This window comes from Oryctolagus cuniculus, chromosome 15, assembly GCF_051225735.1.
Source record: "Oryctolagus cuniculus isolate XC-2025 breed Fujian yellow rabbit chromosome 15, ASM5122573v1, whole genome shotgun sequence".
Taxonomy (NCBI): domain Eukaryota; kingdom Metazoa; phylum Chordata; class Mammalia; order Lagomorpha; family Leporidae; genus Oryctolagus; species Oryctolagus cuniculus.
The window spans coordinates 87,795,740-87,817,417 of record NC_142881.1 but is presented as its reverse complement, the minus strand read 5'-3'; the positions used below and the strand labels follow the sequence as shown (position 1 = coordinate 87,817,417).

The window sequence follows — 21,678 nt, the reverse complement described above, 5'->3', positions numbered from 1 at the left end:
CTCGAGATCTTCCAGTAAAAACCAGTGATAAAGTAAGAGTTCTGAATCCATCCTGCAAGGCCAGCATTGCCTTGATATCAAACCAGATAAGGACAGCACAAAATTAAATGATAGGTCAATATCCACACTGGACACAGTGTATATTTGTCAAGAAAATACTTCGTAAACTAAATTCATCAGCACATCAAAAATCATTTACTGGCCGGCACCGCAGCTCACTAGGTTAATCCTCCGCCTTGCGGCGCCAGCCCACCGGGTTCTAGTCCCGGTCGGGGCACCGGATTCTGTCCTGGTTGCCCCTCTTCCAGGCCAGCTCTCTGCTGTGGCCAGGGAGGGCAGTGGAGGATGGCCCAAGTCCTTGAGCCCTGCACCCCATGGGAGACCAGGATAAGTACCTGGCTCCTGCCATCGGATCAGCGCGGTGTGCCGGCCGCAGCGCACTGGCCGCGGCGGCCACTGGAGGGTGAACCAACGGCAAAAGGAAGAACTTTCTCTCTGTCTCTCTCTCTCACTGTCCACTCTGCCTGTCAAAAAAAAGTCATTTACCTTCATTAAGTGGGTTTCATTCCAAGGTATTTCACACGCACAAATCAGTATGTGTGACATACCTCATTAATAAAGACCATATGATCATCTCACTAGGTGTAGAAAATTAAGTTTAGTAAAATTCAAACTGTATTCATGATAAAAATTCTCAACAAATTATGCATGGAAAGAATGCACCTCAATATGTCCATGAGTGCTTTTCCGTGGTGAACACTTCTGGGCTTTTCCAAATGTAGATGGATGATTGATGACCTAAGAACTGATGATCCCTCCTCTCTTGGCATATGTAAATCAGTAAGTCCTGATACAATGACATCAGAAAAGGCCAGTTTTAACAGTTTCTTGTTCTCATATTTCAACATGTACTCAGTTATAAGAAAATCATCTAATTGATTGACAGAGTAACTAATGCAGGCGAGGATGTGGAGAAGGGGGAATGCTTACACACTCACTCTTGGTGGGAATGTAAATTAGTACATCCACTGTGGAAAACAGTATGGAGATCATTTTAAAAAGTATAAGTAGACTTCCCATATAATCCAGGAATTCCACTACTGGGTATGTGCACAAAAGACACGCATAGGTTGCATCAAAGAGATACTTGCACCACGATGTTTATAGTAACAGTATTCGCAGTAGTCAAAATATGGAATTAACCAAGCTGTCCATTATCAGATGAATGAATAATGAAAATATATACGCACATACACAATATTATATTATTCAGCTATAAAGATAATGGAGTTCTCCCATTTGTATCACCATGGATACAACTGGAGGACATCATGTAAAGTGAAATAAGCCAGACACAAAGACAAATCCCACAAGTTCTCCCTTAGATGTGAGAGCTAAAATTTAAAAAAAGTATAAAAAATAAAACAAAGAAGAAAAGAAGCAAATGCCTGTGTGTCTCAGTATTGCTGCAAATACAGCTTTGTCAAACTTTGTTTTACAAATTTGTCAAACCAATGGTTAAGGATGTTCTACTGCTATAGTATAGTAGAGTGTACTATGATCTCTGATTATGCTAACATTTATTGTATAAGGGTGAAATGGTCATCTTTTCAGTTGATTATTTTGTAGTCCTTGCCTACATTCCTCTGAACTTGTTTATTGTTGAATTCTTTATCTAATGGAGCATTAAGGCTTTGAATATAATATAAATAAAAATATGTTCTCGCAGAAAGAAAGAAAGAAAGAAAGAAGAAAGAAAGAAAGAAAGAAGAAAGAAAGAAAGAAAGAAGAAAGAAAGGAAGGAAGGAAGGAAGGAAGGAAGGAAGGAAGGAAGGAAGGAAGGAAGGAAGGAAGGAAGGAAGGAAGGAAGGAAAGGAGGGGAGGAGGGAGGGAGCAAAGGAAGAGAGAAAGCAGGGGGACAGGAAGGAGGGTGGTGGAACTCTACCTACGAACGACCTTGAATCTGCCCTCTTTGTCTTCACACCACATTAATGTGGGAACATAAAGTAGAAGAACATTCCCATCAGCAGAACACATTTCTCGTTGCCTCCTAGGTCCTCCTACACTTCTATTTTGATATTTTTTCAGACAATAACTTTCAAGTTGCAATTATTTTATATTCAATGGCTCTGTAGACATCACATAGTTGTTCTAAATTTCTTAATCCATTTATTCAACTTCTTTTAATTGGCATATCTAGCCCATTCACAGATAACGTAATCATGTAGTTTGAAGGTTTATGGTTTAACTATTTTTTTTGTTTTCTGTTTTCTGCTTTTCAGTTTCCTGTATTGTTTTTCTTGCCTTCACCTTGCAGTGTCATGAACTTGTTTCTTTTAGACTCCCAGTTTGATTCATCTGAAACACTTGTCAGTGTATCTGCTAGTGTGGCACTCTTATCAATTCCCCTAGAGATCATTTACTTTCTGTTCAGAGAGCTTCACTTGAACCTTCTTTGAGAAAGGATACTGTTGTGATAAATGTTTTCTTTCATCTGAAAATGACTTTATTTTCTCTTTATTACTACGGTAATTAGAGTTCTGATACGGACAGTACTTGAAAGATACTGTGTCATTTCTTCCTATGCTCTGATGAGAAATGCACTCTCATTTAGTTGTTTTTCCTCCTGGGTACTATACTATTTCTCTATTTTTGCTTTCCCATCTTTATCTTTGTCTCTCAATACCAGAAGTTTGCCTACACTATTCCTGGATGTGGATTTACTGAGTTTACCCTATTTGGAATTCTTCTTTCTCCTTGAGTCTATAGGGTGTGCTTCTTGCCAGATGTGGCAACCACTGTCCCCTCTTTCTGCTGTACACAGGACTCCAGAGAAACAAGTGATCTGTTCCCCTGTCTCAAGGATGCACGAGGCTCTGCTCACTTTGTATCACTCTACTTTCTTCTGATGAGCTGGTGATTAATTTTGTCCTATATTACAGTTCACTAATGTTTTCCTCTGTACCATCCTTCTGCTGTTGAGCTCATCACTGAATCCTAAATCTTCAGTTTCTGCATTTTCAGCTCCAAAATATTTCTTTGATACTTCTTTGTGTCTCCAGTTTCATGGCGTAACCTAACCCATTTTTGTTTACTTTCTATTTTTCAGTTCACAGTTGATCATAATGAAAGGACTAAGAGTCAAAGGGAGCACGTAAACACGTCTAGTACCTGCTAACACCAACCGATAGAATAAATAAAGGGGAGAGTGATCCAACATGGGAAGCGAGATACTCAGCAGACTCATAGAATGGCGTATGTCCTAAACAGCACTCTGGCCTCAGAATCAGCCCTAAAGGCATTACGATCTGGCTGAAAAGCCCATGAGAGTATTTCAGGCACGGAAAGCCAAGACACTCTGGAAAAAAAAAAAAAAACACCTAAATCCTAAATGAAAGATCTCTGTGAGTGAGATCCCAGTGGAAAGAACAGGTCTTCAAAGAAGGAGGTACCTTTCTCTGAAGGGAGGAGAGAACCTCCACTTTGACTATGACCTTGTCTAAACAAGATAAGAGTCGGAGAACTCAAGGGGCTTCCATAGCCTTGGAAACTCATGACTGGTGCATAGGGAGATTACTGATGCCATAAACAGGAGTGTCAATTTGTAAAGTCAACAACAGGAGTCACTGTGCACTTACTCCTCATGTAGGATCTCTGTCCTTAATGTGCTGTACATTGAGACTTAATGCTATAACGAGTACTCAAACAGTATATTTCACTTTGTGTTTCTATGGGGGTGCAAACTGTTGAAATTTTTACTTAATGCATACTAAACTGATATTCTGTAAAAAAAAAAAAAGAAGAAATTATCAATTCCCAACTTGACTCTCACTGGGATTAAACATGACAATAGGTCTGCTCTGATTTCATCATCATTTAAAAAAATCATCTATTATTTTTCACTTTATGTTTCTGTGTGGGAGCAAACTGTTGAAATCTTTACTTAATGTATGCTAAACTGATCTTCTGTATATAAAGAGAATCGAAAATGAATCTTGATGTGAATGGAAGGGGAGAGGGAGTGGGAAAGAGGAGGGTTGCGGGTGGGAGGGACGTTATGGGGGGGGAGCCATTGTAATCCATAAGCCGTACTTTGGAAATTTATATTCATTAAATAAAAGTTAAAAAAAGAAAAAAAAGAAATTGAGAACCTCATAATAATAATAAAAAAAGAATAAAGGGGCCGATGCTGTGGCATAGCAAGTAAAGCTGTGGCTTGCAGTGCCGTCATCCCACATGGGTGCCAGTTCAAGTCCTGGCTACTCAAATTACTATCCAGCTTTTTAGGCAAGTAAGACTTACTATCCAGCAGTAGAGGATGGCCCAGGCCCTTGGGCTCCTGCACCTGCATAGGAGACCCAAAAGAAGCTGCTGGCTCCTGGCTTTGGATTGGCACAGCTCCACCCATTGTGGCCAAATGGAGAGTGAACCAGCAGTTGGAAGACTGCTCGCTCGCTCTCTCTCTCTCTCTCTCTCTCTCTCCTTCTCTGTGTGTGTAACTCTGACTTTCAAGTAAAATGAATAAATCTTTTTTAAAAAGGACTAAATAAAAAGGAAGATGAAGATTACAAAATTGTTTAACTTTTATTTAATAAATATAAATTTCCAAAAAAAAAACTAATTGCAAACACGTGTGTAATGCTGGTTGAAGCATTTTCATGATGCCTGCTTTAAACTCTTGGCTGTGTCATTCAAATCTCTTCACCTTGATGCTGATATCTGTTGAATGCCTTTTAAAATTCAAATTGACACTTCTTAGTTTTTGTATAACAAGTGATTTTTAATAAAACCTGGACTTTCATTTTGGTTATTATGTTTTAATTGCAGCTTTAATGGGTCAGTATGACTTGTAGATACAAGTCCAAGAGCACAAAAATAGCCCCTTCCTCCTGCGTTCCTTGCTCCCTCTCTACCCCTCTGTGTTTTTCTTAGTTTTTGTTGCATTTCATCTCCACACTGCAGTGAAAAGGCTTACAAGCTCCTGGCTCCTGGCTTTGGACCAGCAGATGGAGAGCATTTATCTCTGTCTCTCCCTCTCACTGTCCTGTAACTCTGCCTCCCAAATAAATAAATACAATCTTTTTTAAAAAAAAGGCTTAATACTTCACTGAATAAGAAGTTTAACAATAAAAAGTGAAAAGACCCTAGTTTAGTGGGAACAATGGCTATAACAATAATTGAATGGAAGAATGTGTTTTATCTGACTTGGCACTGCTGTTGCAGAGTTAGGGGTATACCATGTCATGTTGCCAGGAGGGGTTCTGTGTTCCCATGTGATCTACCCACCACCAGCTTAGTAATATAACATACTTCATGCACTCTACCCCAAATATTTTCATGAGGGATAACTCAGACAGAAGGAGTCCACATTACTGTATTTGCCAACATATTCAGAGGATACAGTGATGCTTGTGAAACATTTCTCTATTTCCAACAGTGCCCAATTAACAGCCACCAGGGATTCTAGAGGGAAATTGGTCTCTAGATGTCTTTGTTTGAACTTCTTTAATGATCCTGCCTCCAATGGGCCTGGTGGCTCCTGATTAGTGTCAAGAGACAATCCAATGCAAAACAAGGGATGGGACAAGTCCATGTAACTTTGACTTCTGCTCTCAACATCATGGTATCCACCACAGTGTGCGCAGGAAAAGAGTCCTGGAACGCACTTTAGAGACACATGGTCTATGTTGAAGGCACTGGGGTAAATGAGGCTCTATTTCTATGTCCTTGTTGTGCTGATATTTTTCCCCCATGAAGTAGGGTCTTTGCTGGGGCTGGTAGGTTCAGGAAGGAGCAGTTTAAGCAGCTGTGAGACCTGGGACCTTCAAGGAGGCTATGAGATCTTTTGGGAGAGCCAGTGGACTCGTAGCCAATTTCAGGAAGACAGAAACAGATGTGTCCCCTTTCCTTTCCCATTGACACGTTTGCAACTGAATTATCATTTCGGTTTCCCTTGTTATGAAAGCTCTGGATTCATTGAAGATGGATGATTAGCAGACAGGATGCACATGTTGATTTTTTTTCTCTGGGACAGATTGGGCACATCTGAGGCTCAAGTGTTCCTTTTCTTACATTTCCAACTACCTAGTGCAGCATCTTGATTTGCAGAAGAGTGAAGAGTTAAAGTCAGTTCTTTGGTGACCCGTGGCTACATGTGGGTATGTGGGCTTACTGTGACTGGGTCAACTCATCATTTACTTTATGTAAACTAAAGCAGAGTATGTTCCTCTTTGGGCAGATCTAACACAGTAAAAGGATTGAGGCTGTTGACTTTGACTAAACTGGAGAGCTAGTTCAGAGATCTGAGAGTTGACCAATGTGACAAAGACTCTCCCAAGAGAAGTCTGTGGATTTAAAGGTAAAAGAGAATATTGAATCTAGATAGGTAGACAGCAGGAGGGACAAGGGATCAGAAATTGATTGTTGCAGTCAAGCCAAGTCACACTATTGCCATTCTATCTCACTTTCCTTGAGCATATGGAATGGGAAGATTGGAAGATAAGGATCTCCGTAGATGATCACCTGACATGGGATTTGGGAAAAGCTATCTCCCTCACTGACTGATGTCAGTCTTAGGTCAATAAAGTCTGGGCTTAGTTTCCAACATTCTTGGTAGTGCAGGTCTGTGACTTTTGTAATCTAACTCATTTCAATCAGCTTCCACTATATTTCATCTTCAACTTTTGAAACTAATCCTGAGATATGAAGAGAGATTCTTTTGTGTGTGGGAATACAGAATTACATGGCCATAATATTCTTAGGATACAATTTTCATTTTGCAGTATTCCTCATGTGTCTTCCCAATTTGTTCTTACCAGAAATAAGTGGCATGATTAGACACATTGGTAAGAGAAGGGAATTCTTTTCAGCTTTGCAATAGACTATATAGAAAAATTATCAATGCTATTAAAAATTATATCTTAATAATTGAAAAGGAATCTTGATGTGAATGGAAGGGGAGAGGGAGTGGGAAAGGGGAGGGTAGTGGGTGGGAGGGACGGTATGTGGGGGAAGCCATTGTAATCCATAAATCGTACTTTGGAAATTTATATTCATTAAATAAAAGTTAAAAAATTATATCTTAATTCTGATTATGTATTTATTTGAAAGGCTGGAAGAGAGAGAGATACACACAGTATACTTAGAGAAAGAGACTAAGACAAAGAGAGAGATCGATCATTCATCTGCTTGTTTTTTCCCAAATTAGCTTCAATAACCAGGGTTAATTAGGATGAAACTGAGAGCCAAGAACTCCATTCAGGTCTCCCACATGGGTGGCTGAGTTCCCCAGGCACTGGTTATCATTTGCCGCTTCCCTAGGCATTAGTAGGAAGGTGGATTTGAAGGGGTGCCAGTAATATAACTGAAGGTTTATCTGTTGTACAACAGTGCTAGCTCTAACATCATTCTTTATTAAAAGTGCTAGTTACAAGCACAGTTCCACTTCATCCAGGTTTTTAGCCTATCTGTATTATATTCATAGAAAAATAATTTATTTTCTTTAACAATGGGCAAAAGCTATGAAAATATTTTTTAACAGTGGGCTAAGTCTTGGCTTTGGTGCTCATATCCCATATGGGAGCCCATATGGTATGGGTACTGGATGTTCCTCTTTTGTTCCAGCTTTCCAATATGGCCTGGGGAAGCAGTGGAAGATGGCCCAAGTGCTCCAGTCCCTGCACCCACGTGGGAGACCTGGAAGAAGCTCCTGGCTCCTGGTTTTGCGTCAACCTAGTTCTGGACGTTGTGGCCATTGGGGGAGAGAAAGAGTGGACAGAAGACCTCTCTCTGTATCTCCCTCTCTCTGTAACACTACCTCTAAAATAAATAAATATAAAAAAATAAATCTTTTAAAAAATGAAAGTTCTACCAGAATAATGACTTAAAAAAATACTATAGGTTGAGGATTTAGTTGAATGGTTAAGATGCTAGTTGGAATGCCAGGTTCCCATATTGGAGTGCATGCTTCATGTCCTGGCTACACTGTAAATGAAACCGCTCTGCTAAGGTGCACCACAGGAGGCAGGAGTTGATGGCTCAAGTAATTGTGTCCTTGTCATCCACATGGAAGAACGGATTGAGTTCATACCTCTGGACCTTGAACTTGCCCACCTCCAGCTGTTGTAGAATTCGGTAGGGGGGTGATTAGTGGAAAAAATCTCCCACTGTTGTGATATATATACATAGTGGGGCATTATTCTGCTATAAAGAGAATGAAATTCTACAATTTGCTGCAAAATGCATGCAACTAGAGGACTTCATGTTGAGTTAAACAACCCGGACCCAGAAAAACAAATATCAAATGTTCTCCTTCCTATGTGGAAGACAAAATTAAGGAAAAAGAAATCAAAAAAAAAAAAAGAAAAGAAAGAAAAACATACCTGCTTGTATCAGTATTGACATAAGTATAGTTCTGTCAATCTTTGTTTCATAATTTTGTCATTCCAGTGTTTAAGAATGTTATACTACTAAAGTTTTAATGATCTGTAACTAAATTAACATTTATTGTATATGGGTGAATTATTCATCTTTCCATTTGACTACTGTTTATAGCCATTCTCTCTTTTCCTGCTGAAGTAGAGTCTCTTTGCTTATTACTAGTTGAAGTCTTTATTTGGTGGTGCATAAGCTCTCGACTGCTGTGTAAATTAAAATATGTTATCTCAAAAAGAAAGAGAGAAGAGAGAATAGAAGTGTGGGAGAGGCCGGCGCCACGACTCACTAGGCTAATCCTCCGCCTTGCGGCGCCGGCACACCAGGTTCTAGTCCCGGTCGGGGCGCCGGATTCTGTCCCGGTTGCCCCTCTTCTAGGCCAGCTCTCTGCTGTGGCCTGGGAGTGCAGTGGAGGATGGCCCAAGTCCTTGGGCCCTGCACCCCATGGGAGACCAGGAGAAGTACCTGGCTCCTGCCTTTGGATTAGCGCGGTGTGCCAGCTGCAGCGGCCATTGGAGGGTGAACCAACAGCAAAGGAAGACCTTTCTCTCTGTTTCTCACTGTCCACTCTGCCTGAAAAAAAAAAGTGTGGGAGGGAGGAATACTTTAAAAAATAAAAATAAAAAAGTAAATAATTTAGTAAACAAAAGGTAGTTTCACTTGAAATAAGTCCAGCTTCCAAAGCCATCATATGATTAATGAAAAAATGTTCTCCTGTATGCAGTTCTGACGCGGCAAGATTGCTCAGTGAGAGCTGAAGAAGGAATTGAGAAGCTGGTGATGTGGGATGCAGGGAACAGAACTGTGGTCCTGGAGTTCATCCTGGAGGGCTTCCCTGCTGTCCAGCACCTGGGGAACATCTTGTTCCTGGTGCACCTGCTGGCATACCTGGCCTCCATCATGGGAAACACGCTCATCATCACCATCACCTGGGCTGACCATCACCTCCACACACCCATGTACTTCTTCCTCAGCACTTTCTCCTTTGTGGAATCCTGCTTCATAACCACGGTGATTCCTAAACTGCTGGCCATCTTCCTGTCAGGGAGGCAAGCCATTTCCTTTGCTACCTGTTTCACACAAGCCTTTTTCTTTCTTTTTCTGGGGTCAACAGCTTTCTTCCTTATGGCAGTGCTGTCTCTGGATCGGTACCTGGCCATTTGCAGACCTCTGCGTTACTCCAGCATCATGAGCCCCAGGGTGTGCTCCCTCCTGGTCACTGCCTGCTTCACTTTGGGATTTGTCTTAGCAGTGGCTCCAGTTGTCCATCTTTCCCAGTTGTCCTTCTGTGGCCCCAATGTCATCCCCCACTTCTTCTGTGATTTTGGGCCCTTGGCTAAGCTCTCCTGTTCTGATACCAGGTGTGTTGAAATGTTGTTCTTCAGTGTTGCTTTTTTGTCTATTTTTATACCCATCCTGGTAACCGTCATTGTGTACAGCAGCATTGTAGTCACCATCGTGAGGCTCCCATCAGCCAAGGAGCGACAGAAAGCTTTCTCCACCTGCTCATCTCACCTCATCGTCCTGTCTCTGATATATGGAAGCTGTCTTTTCATCTATGTGAAGCCAAAGCAGACAAGCAGGGTGGACTTCAACAGACAGGCTGCTCTGGTGAATACGGTGCTGTCCCCAGTGCTGAACCCTGTCATCTACACCCTGCGCAACAAGCAGGTGCACCAGGCTCTCAGGGGTGCCCTGTGCAGGGGGAAGTAGAACCACAGCTCCTCAGTGGAGGGTGCAGCTTCTCCTTGATGGAATCCAGTTTCCCCTCAGTGTAAAGGATCTTTACATATGTTATTTATAAACGTGCTTACAGTTTATGAAATTCAGAAGTGTATTACTTTTTCAAGTTTGATTATGTTATAATAGGGTTTAACTGATGTATTCGTACATTCTGAAAGCTCTAAGAGTCTTATATTGGGGTAAAAATATTATCTATTTTATTTTCATTAGCTTTAAATCAGTAAGACTCAAAAAATTTTAATGATGAGCCTCCAATACATGAATCTATTTGTTGCATCTGGAATCTGAAAGCTGGAATATTGTTTTTCAAGGATCTATGTGTGATAATCTTAAGGAGAATAAAATTCCAAAGTATGGAAAATATCATTGATCAAGGATGGATGCGCATGGACATGATACTGAATTCTGAAGAGCACACACACATACAGAAGTACATGAGTCTAGCATTCTATCAGGAAACTATTCAAGGAGACGCAATACAATTGTTTTCAGTGTTGAACATTCTGCATATCAATGGAATATTATGTATATAATTGTATAGTTTGCTTAAAATAGCGTTACAATCATCTTATACTTTTATTCCTTCTTACGATGCAAGTACATAAATGCCCCTGCTTGGAAGTCAGTGTTGATTTCATGGATTTGTCAGATTGATTTTAGTACTCGGAGTCCTGGCATTGTAGGATGTGGAGCTGAGGCACACTATGAGTTCTGGAACAAGGAACTGGAAGTTAAGGATTTTTCTGTTACAGTCAATTTAAAGAATTCAAGGGAGCTCTAATAAGAGATGGGAAGAAATTGATTGTGGATGTAACTCTTTCCACATGCGCTTATGGACCAGTCTCTTCATTGCAGAACAGGAGGTTAGGATGCGGTCAGCTTTAGGTGTCTATTTTACAACTGACGTGAATGATGCTATTGACACGTTGTGTGACGTGGGACATAATGTTATAACAGGCATAGGGCAGATGATTGGGTATTTTGATTGGACGATTCATGTTAGAACAGTAACTTAGTTATTCAAAATGTTGATCAGAAATGATAGATTGTGGATAAAACCCTATGGCTGGAGTTGGCTTGGTATACTTGGTTAAGATAAATTGATTATGTTTTGTTTTGGCTGCATTGTTCTGTGGCTGTGAGGAGAACAAGTGATTACCCTGTGAAGATTTTAGGCACATAATGACAGAAGAATTTAAAGCATAGACTTGACTCAACTAACCATGCAAAATTGTTAGGACCTTATCAATTTGAGGGGTGAACTTGTGATTGGATAATCTCTCTCTCTCTCTCTCTCTCTCTCTCTCTCTCTCTCAAGTAAAATAAATAAATAAAAATTCACAGTTGTAGAGGGGACTAGGATAGCATTGTGGTGCAGTGGGCTAAGTAGTAGCTTTTAAAACAGTCTAAGAAGCAGTTTAGAGTGCTACATGTTTATGTTTAAATTTTTATTAATGTTAAGAGAACAGATTTCATGTATTTCATAGATAAAAGTCTAAGAAGATAACCATACTCCACTCTCTCCCTCATTGCCCACTGCTTCCTTCCTTTCTTCTTTTCCTTTAATTTTTGCAGTGATATCATTTCAGTTTACTTAATAATCACAGGGTTAATGTATTACTGGCCATCCTGTTCAACAAGTAAACATAGAAAGATAATCGTGATACATTTTTTACCAAAATAGAAGAAGGATCCCAAATAAGTAACACATTGTTCCTAAAGGAACTATAAAAAGATTATTTAAGAAAGATCAAAATTATTCAAATAAATGAAATGACAAATATCAGAGCAAAAACAAATGGGAAGTGAGAAAAAGAACAGAATATATGAACAATCTAAGAAGTATGTTATAAAATGATAAAAACAAGAAAATTTTTGATAGACTAAAAGCAGAGAAGATACAAATAAATTAATCAGAAATAAAAGAAGAAAGAACACTATTAATGCCCACCAAACCTAATTATTATCATAGATTCTTTTTTTTTTGACAGGTAGAGTTAGACAGTGAGAGAGAGAGACAGAGACAGAGACAGGTCTTCCTTCCTTTGGTTCACCCCCAAATGGCAGCTACAGCCATCGTGCTGCACCTATCTGAAGCCAGGAGCCAGGTGCTTCCTCCTGGTCTCACATACAGATACAGGGACCAAGGACCCAGGCCATCCTCCACTGCCTTCCCAGGCCACAGCAGAGAGCTGGACTGGAAGAGAAGCACCCAGATCAGAACCGGCGCCCCAACCAGGACTAGAACCCAGAGTACCGGTGCCACAGGTGGAGGATTAGCCTAGTGAGCCACGGCACTTGCCCATAGATTCTTGTGAACAATTATTTTCTGACAATGGATAATCCAGAATAAGTGGACACTTTTCTAGAAATGTATAACTTATAAGCTACTCTGACTGAATCAAGAAGAAAAAATCAAAACATGAATGAATCAATAACTAGTAAGTAGATGAAGCTGTCTTTGAGACCTCTTGACAAAGTAAAATGTGACCACATGGTCAATTGTACCAAACATGTGAGTGTAAAGAGCAACTTACAGGCTTCCCTTCAAATTTTTCCCAAGAAATCAAAGATGAGATAATAATTTGGAACTCATTGTATAACTCCAGCATTAGCTTGAACCAAAGCGGGTAAGGACAATGCAAGAAAAGAAATTATAGGTCAATATCCCTGGTGGATGTAGTACAAGATATTAGTAAACTAAATGCATCAGCACATTAAAAGGATTGATCACCATAATCAAGAGGTTTTATCCTGTGATTCTAAGGTAATAAAGCATACACAAAACAATACATAATGATGTACAACATTAACAAAAAACATGTGATCATATCTTTAGGTACAGAAAAATAACTTGACAAAATTCAAAACCCTTTCATGACAAAAATGGTCACCGATATGTGTATGGAAGGATGTGCCTCAATATGTCTTGAATGCTTTTCAGTAGTAAACATTTTTGAGCTTCAAATGTGGAAGAATTATTGAGACTTGTAAATGTTGACTTCTTTCTTCCTTGGTGTGTTCAAATTTGCTAGAGAGGCCATGGCTATACCTGATACAAGAGTGACCTGAGGATATAGTAGGAACCCAGAGGTCAGAAACTCCCCTACAGAGAGATTAGACCTCACAGCAGCCCCCACAGCCATCCCTGAGCTGTTACCACTGTCTCCCTGGCAAGATCCACCTTAGAGTTCGTGGTTTACAACTTGGTATCTATTGAATGCCTGTTCAAGTCCTATTGAGATTTAGTTAGTTCTTGGTTTAACAAGTGATTTTTCAGTGAAATGTGAACATTTTGGATATTAGGTTATGAGATTCTTGTTTCTTTATACCTTGTGTCTTATCTGAATTTGCACTGCTCTGGCAGAGTTTGAGGGAACTCAAACTCATCATTGCCAGGAGACATTCTAAGTTCCCTATCTGAACTATCCATGCCATCTTAGTAACATAATGCAATTTTAAACTTTATAAGCCCAGGGGCCATTATAGGTGTTCTACTTTACAGTATTTTCATGCAAGACAATTCAGACATCTATGAGTACATGTCATTTATTATATTTGCAAACCTAGTGAAAGAATAAGAACAATGTAAATATTTCCTGTTTCTATCAGTGCCCAATTAGCAGCCACCAGGGATTCTAGAGGGACACTGGTCTTTAGGTGACTTTGTCCCATTTTCTCCTAATGATGTCTGCTTCCTCCTGGTCCTGGTGGCCCCAGCTTGGTGTCAAGAGGCAGTCCATTGCCAGTCATATGACGGGACAAATTGATATCATCTTTGTTTCTGCTCTCCGTGGTGTGAGTATCCTCCCCAGTGTGTAGAGGTGAAGGAGTGGGAAATGTAGCACCATGCAATGCCTTTTTGAGGGGACATGATCTATGCCCAATGCACCAGGTTAAGTGGGGAGCCTGTTTCTTGTCTCCTTGAATGCTGGAGTATTTTTCCAGGAAGTCAGGTCTTTTGCTGGAACCAGATGGTTCAGGAGTAGGAGCAGTTGGGGCTGCAGGAGGCTGTGGAAGCACTTTGGAAGAGCGAGTGGACTCACACCCAATTTCCAGAGCACTGAGAAAGGCTGTGTTCCATTTTGACTTCACCTCTGGAAAGCTCTGGACTCCTTGAAGATGGATGACTATCAGGAATGATACACACGTTGAACTTTTCTCTGGGACAGATTAGACATCTCAGGAGAAAGTGTTTCTTTTCTTACATTTCCAACTGCTTAGCCCAACATTTTGATTTTCCGGAAGAGTGAAGAACCGTAGATTGAGCACTGGTGACTGGGAGCTGCATGTGGGTGAGTAGGTGGCCTTGGTGTGACTGGGCCATCACATCATTCATTTGTTGTAAATGGAAGCAGAATCTAGTCTGCTTCATGCATATCTGTCACAGTATAAGGAATGGGGTTATTGATGTTGGGTAAATCGGAGAGCTAGGTAGGGATCTGACAGGAACACTAGTTGACCAATGTGAAAAAAAAAAATGTCACCCAAAAGAAATCTGAGGATTTAACGGAAAAAGGAGAATATTTATTCGACATGGGTAGACAGTAGGAGAGAGAATGAATTGGAAAATAATTGTTGGAGTGACATCATCCATTGTTCTTTCTGTTTCTTGGTAGGTAGTTCTTAATCATATGGACCAGGGGCATAGGAACAGCAAGATTCTCCCTGGATGACCACTTAGCATGGGACGAATGGAAACTCAGCTCTCTTCCTGACTGATGTCAGCATAGGATCAAAAGGGGCTGGGCTGAGTCTCCAACATTCTAGCCAGTGCTTCTTTGTGCCTGATCCAACCTACTTCACTTCAAGGAGTTCCCGTGGGGCCACAGAAAGTTTTTCCTCCAATGCTATTATGTCCTGAAATCCTGGAAATAAGCCCTAAGAAATGATGAAGGAGTATTTTTGTGGGACTACAGACTCCATGGCCATAAGATTTTTTTATAAGTTAAATTTTCCATTTGCAATATTCATTTTGTGGCTATAGAATCTGAGTGTTTTCTTATCAGCAATATAGTATGATCAGATAACATTATTAAAGATCTTTTTTTCAGCTTGTCAATGTAATATATAGGAAAATAACCAATACTATAAATATTACACCTTTTTATTTTTAAAAATATTCATTAGAAAAGCAGAACATCAGAGATAAAGGGAGACATGGTACCCCCTAAACAGAGGCAAACACACACACACACACATACATAGAGAGAGTAAAAGAGAGAGAGAGAGAGAGCATCCATCTGCTCATTCACACCCCAAATGCCCACAGAGTCAGGGCCTGGTTAGGATGAAACCAGAGGTCAGGAACACTTTTCAGCTCTCCCACATTTCTGGCAGTGTTCCCCATCACTTGGGCCATTATCCATGGCTTCCCCAGCATTATCATGAAACTGTGCTGGAAACAGAGTTGCCAGAAATAGAACCGACACCCTGACATAGGATACTGGCCTTATACTTGGAGGCTTCCCAGCTGTGCCTCAGCCTAACCTCTCTACCATTCATAGGAACAATGGAAGCTCTAAGCACAGTTCTCATTTATCCATGTTGATGGCTACATATATTGCATTCATAGATAAAATTACTGATTTTCATTTAGCAATGGGAAAAAGCCATGTGAAAAATATAGTGCTCTCAGTATTAGGGGTGAGCATGTTGGTTTGAATGCCTGCTTCCCATCCTGGAGTGCCTACTTCAGTTTTTAGTGGGAAGTATCATTATATTCTTAAATCAGTATATATGAAATGCATGAAATTTGTTCTCCTTATATAAACAAAAAAATTAAAAAATATCCTCACTTTAAAAATAAGCAAGTGTGACTGCCCTGGCTATTGTATGTTTGATGAAATAAGATTCTCTCTTCTTCTGTTGTGAGACTTTAAACAGCTCAGAGAGGGCTGACGAAGGAATGAAGAAGCTGATGAAGTGGTATTCAAGGAATAGGACTGCAGTCCAGGAGTTCATCCTGGAGGGCTTCCCTGCTGTCCAGCACCTGGGGAACATCTTGTTCCTGGTGCACCTGCTGGCATACCTGGCCTCCATCATGGGAAACACGCTCATCATCACCATCACCTGGGCTGACCATCGCCTCCACGCACCCATGTACTTCTTCCTCAGCACTTTCTCCTTTGTGGAAACCTGCTGCATATCCACAGTTATTCCTAAACTGTTGACCATTTTCCTGTCAGGGAAGCAAGCCATTTCCTTTGCTGCCTGCTTCACACAAGCCTTTTTCTTTCTTTTTCTGGGGTCAACAGCTTTCTTCCTTATGGCAGTGCTCTCTCTGGATCGTTACCTGGCCATTTGCAGACCTCTGCGTTACTCCAGCATCATGAGCCCCAGGGTGTGCTCCCTCCTGGTCTCTGCCTGCTTCACTTTGGGATTTGTCTTAGCAGTGGCTCCAGTTGTCCATCTTTCCCAGTTGTCCTTCTGTGGCACCAATGTCATCCCCCACTTCTTCTGTGACTTTGGGCCCTTGGCTAAGCTCTCCTGTTCTGATACCAGGTGTGTTGAAATGCTGTTCTTTGATGTTGCTTTTTTTGGTTATTTTTATATCCCTCCTTGTAACCGTCATCGTGTACAGCCACATCGTAGTCACCATCGTGAGGCTCCCGTCAGCCAAGGAGCGACAGAAAGCTTTCTCCACCTGCTCGTCTCACCTCATCATCCTCTCTCTCATGTACGGCAGCTGTCTTTTCATCTATGTGAAGCCAAAGCAGACGAGCAGGGTGGACTTCAACAGACAGGCTGCTCTGGTGAACACGGTGCTGACCCCAGTGCTGAACCCTGTCATCTACACCCTGCGCAACAAGCAGGTGCACCAGGCTCTCAGGGGTGCCCTGTGCAGGGGGAAGTAGAACCACAGCTCCTCAGTGGAGGGTGCAGCTTCTCCTTGATTGATTCTAGTCCCTCTTCAATGTACACAATCTTCTATATACCTTACAACTTGTGAATGTGTTACTTTGTTCATGTTTTTTTCCTTTTTAAATATTTTATTTTATTCATTTGTGAGGTAGAGAAGCCGGGTCTTGAACCATCGCCCATATGGGATGCTGGTGTCCCAGGCTAGGGCATTAACCTGCTGAGCCACAGCGCCAGCCCCTGTTCATGTTTAATTCTTTATGTTAGAATAGCAGTTAACTGACCTAATAATCCATTCTGTTTGCTGTGATAGTCTTTCTTATATTGAGATAAACTTATTACCTGGTATCTTCTTTAAATTAGTTTTAAATCAATACAGTTCAAAACATTTTAGTGAAGAGCCTCAAATATATAAATCTATTTGGTTCATGTGAATCTCAAAGCTGGGAAACTGTTGTTTCAAAGATTTTCTTCTGGTAACTCTAAGGAGATACAGAATGTTATTTCTAGGTAATAAGAACTCCATAGAATGGCAGATGTCCTAAACAGTACTCTGGCCTCAGAATCAGCCCTTAAGGCATTCGGATCTGGCTAAAAAGCCCATGAGAGTATTTCAGGCATGGAAAGCCAAGACACTCTGGCAAAAAAAAAAAAAAAAAAAGACGTAAGTGAAAGATCTCTGCGAGTGAGATCCCATTGGAAAGTATGGGCCATCAAGAAAGGAGGTACCTTTCTCTGAAGGGAAGAGAGACCTTCCACTTTGACTATGGCCTTGTCGAAATAAGATCAGAGTTGGCAAACTCAAGAGGATTCCATAGCCTTGGCAACTCATGACAAGAGCCTAGGGAGGTTACTGATGCCATAACCAAGAGTGTCAATTGTTAAATCAACAACAGGAGTCACTGTGCACTTACTCCCCATGTAGGATCTCTGTCTTTAATATGTTCTACTATGTGAATCAATGGTATAACTAGTAATCAAACAGTACTTTACACTTTGTGTTTCTGTGTGAGTGCAAACTGTTGAAATCTTTATTTAATATATACTAAATTGATCTTCTGTATATAAATTTAATTTAAAATGAATCTTGATGTGAATGGGAAGGGGGAGAGTGTGGGAGATGGGAGGGTTGCGGGAGAAAGGGAAGTTATGGGGGAAAGCCACTGTAATCCAAAAGCTGTACTTTGGAAATTTATATTTATTAAATAAAAGTTTAAAAAAAAAAGAACACTATTGGGGCCAGCACTGTGGCGCAGTAGGTTAATTCTCTGCCCGCGGTGCCAGGATCCCATTTGGGCACCGACTCTAGTCCCGGCTGCTCCTCTTCCGATCCAGCTCTCTCCTGTGGCCTGGGAAAGCAGTAGAAGACGGCCCAAGAGCTTGGGTCTCTGGTCTGCAGGGAAGAGGCTCCTGGCTCCTGGCTTCTGATCAGTGCAGCTCTGGCTGTTGCAGCCATTTGGGGAGTGAACTAATGGAAGAAAGACCTTTCTCTGTCTCTCGCTCTCACTGTCTGTAATTCTACCTCTGAAATAAGTAAATAAAATATTTTTTAAAAAAAGAACATTATGGATTCTGTGATGGATAAACATGGTCCTGATACTGGATTTTGAAGTACACATATGCATACACATTTACATATTATATGACTGGCATTCTACTCATAAACTATACAAATGACACAATAAAAATTTTTCAGTGTTGAATATTCTATGTGTAAATGGAATATAATAGTTCATGTAATCATCTAAATTATGTTGTTGAATGTTATTTATAGAAACAGAATACAATAATGCATATATTACATACCATGTCATCATATCTTTATAATCATCTTAAAATTCTATTTTTCCCTATGATGAATTGACAAAAATTCCTCTGGTGGAAAGTCCTATTGATTTCATTGATTTCCCAGGTGTTTAGAACTCAAAGTCTAGAAGTTGAAGGCACTGAAACCTAGACAAATTATGAAGTCTGGAACAAAGAACAGGAAAGTTAAAGTTTTCCCCAGCTACAGATAATTTAAATTGAGGGAACTATAAATAGAGGTAGAAAGAGTCCTGATTGTGGCTCTCAGTCTTCCAGATGCACCTATGAAAAGTGTCTGCATTGGTAAACAAGAGTTCAAGATGTGATCACCTTTGGCTGTCCATTTTAGAACCAACATGAAAAAAACTATTGACGCGTTGTGTGGCATGAGACATGATGTTATAATAGTCCATTGGAGCATTGCACAGGAGAGGAGATATAGGGTATTTTGATTGTAGAATTCATGTTCCAAGTTAGTTATTCAAGATGCTGATCTGAAAGGATGGCTTGTGGAGAACACCCTGTAGTTGGTGATGGTTTGATATAGTTGGTTAAGGGAAGTTGATTATGTTTCGCTTTGGCTGCATTGTCCTGTGGTTGTGAAAATATCAAATGACATGTTGTGATGATTTTATAAATATAATGACAAACAATTTAAAGAATAGACCTTGACTCAACTAACAATTCAAATTTTTGTTTACCTCACATGTGTAAAAATTTCCACACAATTTTATTTCTTTTACTCAGATGTGGTAAATGTATTGTTTGGCTAATAATGTTTCTGAGAATGACATGTGAACTACATTGCTATTGCATTTTTTCATCTCTAAAGTTTGAAAATGTTGGTGTTATATAGTGGATCATCTTTGGTAAACTACTCTGAAATAAATGGAACAAATATAGAATATTTTCATTTTACCTTTTCCTACAAATGTAAAATCCATGGTTTAAATTACATTGTGATTAACACGATTTGTTTGCCACAATTTGATACATCATAGATGTACCTCAATTTCTCCAATTTTTCCATCCCTACGTCCAAACCAAAGTAGCCCTGTGTGGACTTGAGGGCCCATTGATGAATCTTCACCAGCACAGAGAACAAAAATCACAGAGCATATCCCCCCAGAAGGATCAGTGCTCAGAGGAGCATACGAGATGGGCCACACGATGGCTGAGAACAGAAAAGGGAGGACGAGGCTCTATTGGTCACCTGGCAGGAACCACTGTGGTCCAACAGGGTTGCCTACAGAAGACATTTCCTCCCACTGAAGGAACCAACAGCCATTCCTTCTGTGGGTTCCAGAGGGAAATATCACTGCACACGCCTGTCCCTAGAGATAGCTACTGCTGTTTCATTCTGGGACCCAAGCTACCACTTCCTCCACCCTGAACCCTGAGTCTTGCCTGCTCCATGAGTGCTCACAGGCTAGATCTCAACCCACAGCATGCCCTATACTTTGGAGCCATTGTGATGGCGAGATAGTTCTCACCCTGACCTCTGATCCAAGGTCTCTCTGTCCATTCCCACACTTCTTAACTGCAGCTTAGATGACATTGAGAGGTAGTCCATACTCTGGTCCAATTCTAAGACTGTGCTTCACGCACTCATACTTTCAACACTAGAGCCACCAGCACAGTAGGTAGGTAGTTTCCTGGGCTCTGGGATCAAGGTCTGCTTGGGTATCTGTGACCTGGAGTACCGGCTCAGCTGCAATGGAAAGTTAGGCCAACCCTTACTACAGGGGGACTGAAGCTCTGGATGTCCCCGTGTTTGGATCCCTGCTCCCCAGCTCCTACAGAAGCACTTGCGTCTTACATACTGTTCCTGACTTTGAAGTCTGGACACCTGTGCCCCAGGTACTGGTAATTTTGGTACTGGTAATTTTGCCTCCCTATCCCCTAAAAATGTATTTTTTCCAGGTGTGTCCATGTTACTTGCTAGGGATCATACATTATAAAAAGATGCAAGTCATGGCATAAAAATTACATATGGGGAAAGAAGTAAGTAAAAATGTTCTTATGTGGAAAAAGTTAAGTTAATATGAGCTCAAACTAGCTTGTTACAGCTGTAATATAGTTTCTGTGGCTCATGGTTGTCGCTCCCCCTCTTCATGGAGGAACGACACTGGACCCTGCGCTGTTCTTTCGTCTGCTCGGCCCTTCCCGGGTTTGCTGCTGGTCCTTCCCGGGTTGGCTGCCGATCCTTCCACCTCCGTGGAAGGGCGGCTCCCCCTGCCACTTTCCCCACTTCCGCGGGGGAGCGGCACACCGCCGGCCGGCTCTCTCGGGGGCTGCTCAGATGTTCCTCAGGTGTTCCCCTTAGATGTTCCTGGTGCATGTTGTCTCTCTCCTCCTTTATAGTCCTCTTCCACCAATCCCAACTCTGCTACCCACACGCCGAGCACGCTGCTCTCCTCCAATCAGGAGCAAGATCAGCTCCTGCAGCTCATCAGTCAAGCTGGCGAGAGGCAGCTGTGTAGAAGCTGTTTACTCCTCTCCCAGCACCACATTGTGGGAGAGCAGATGCATAGAATAAGTCTTAATTCCAGTAACTTAGTCTAGTCCGAGTTGCTCCCCACACATGGTAACTGAAGAAGAAGCCTAAATACATACAAAATATTTTAAACTAGAAATCAAACCATATCCTTACTGAAAACAAGCTCATCAAACATAAAGCCAGAAAGACAGAAAGGATTCACAAAGGAAGAACAACTAGTAGAAACAAACAAGACGGAAGTCAAATGGATTAAATTGCCCAGTCAAAAACATAGAGTGCTGGGCATATGGAACAATGATTTAAGCCATTTCTTGGGATTCTAGCCACTCATAAGG

The 21,678-nt window shown here is 41.0% G+C and overlaps 1 protein-coding gene and 1 pseudogene across 1 annotated transcript; both read left to right on the top strand.

The window, feature by feature from the left end:
• Window positions 1–9,213: 9,213 nt before the first annotated feature.
• On the top strand, window positions 9,214–10,146 carry LOC100345016 (olfactory receptor 2AP1-like). Its single transcript, XM_008269844.5, has one exon. The coding sequence runs from the start codon at window positions 9,214–9,216 to the stop codon at window positions 10,144–10,146; it is 933 nt and encodes a 310-aa protein (XP_008268066.5).
• Window positions 10,147–16,084: 5,938 nt separating this feature from the next.
• Window positions 16,085–17,033, top strand: LOC149122158 (olfactory receptor 6C4-like; annotated as a pseudogene).
• Window positions 17,034–21,678: the final 4,645 nt, after the last annotated feature.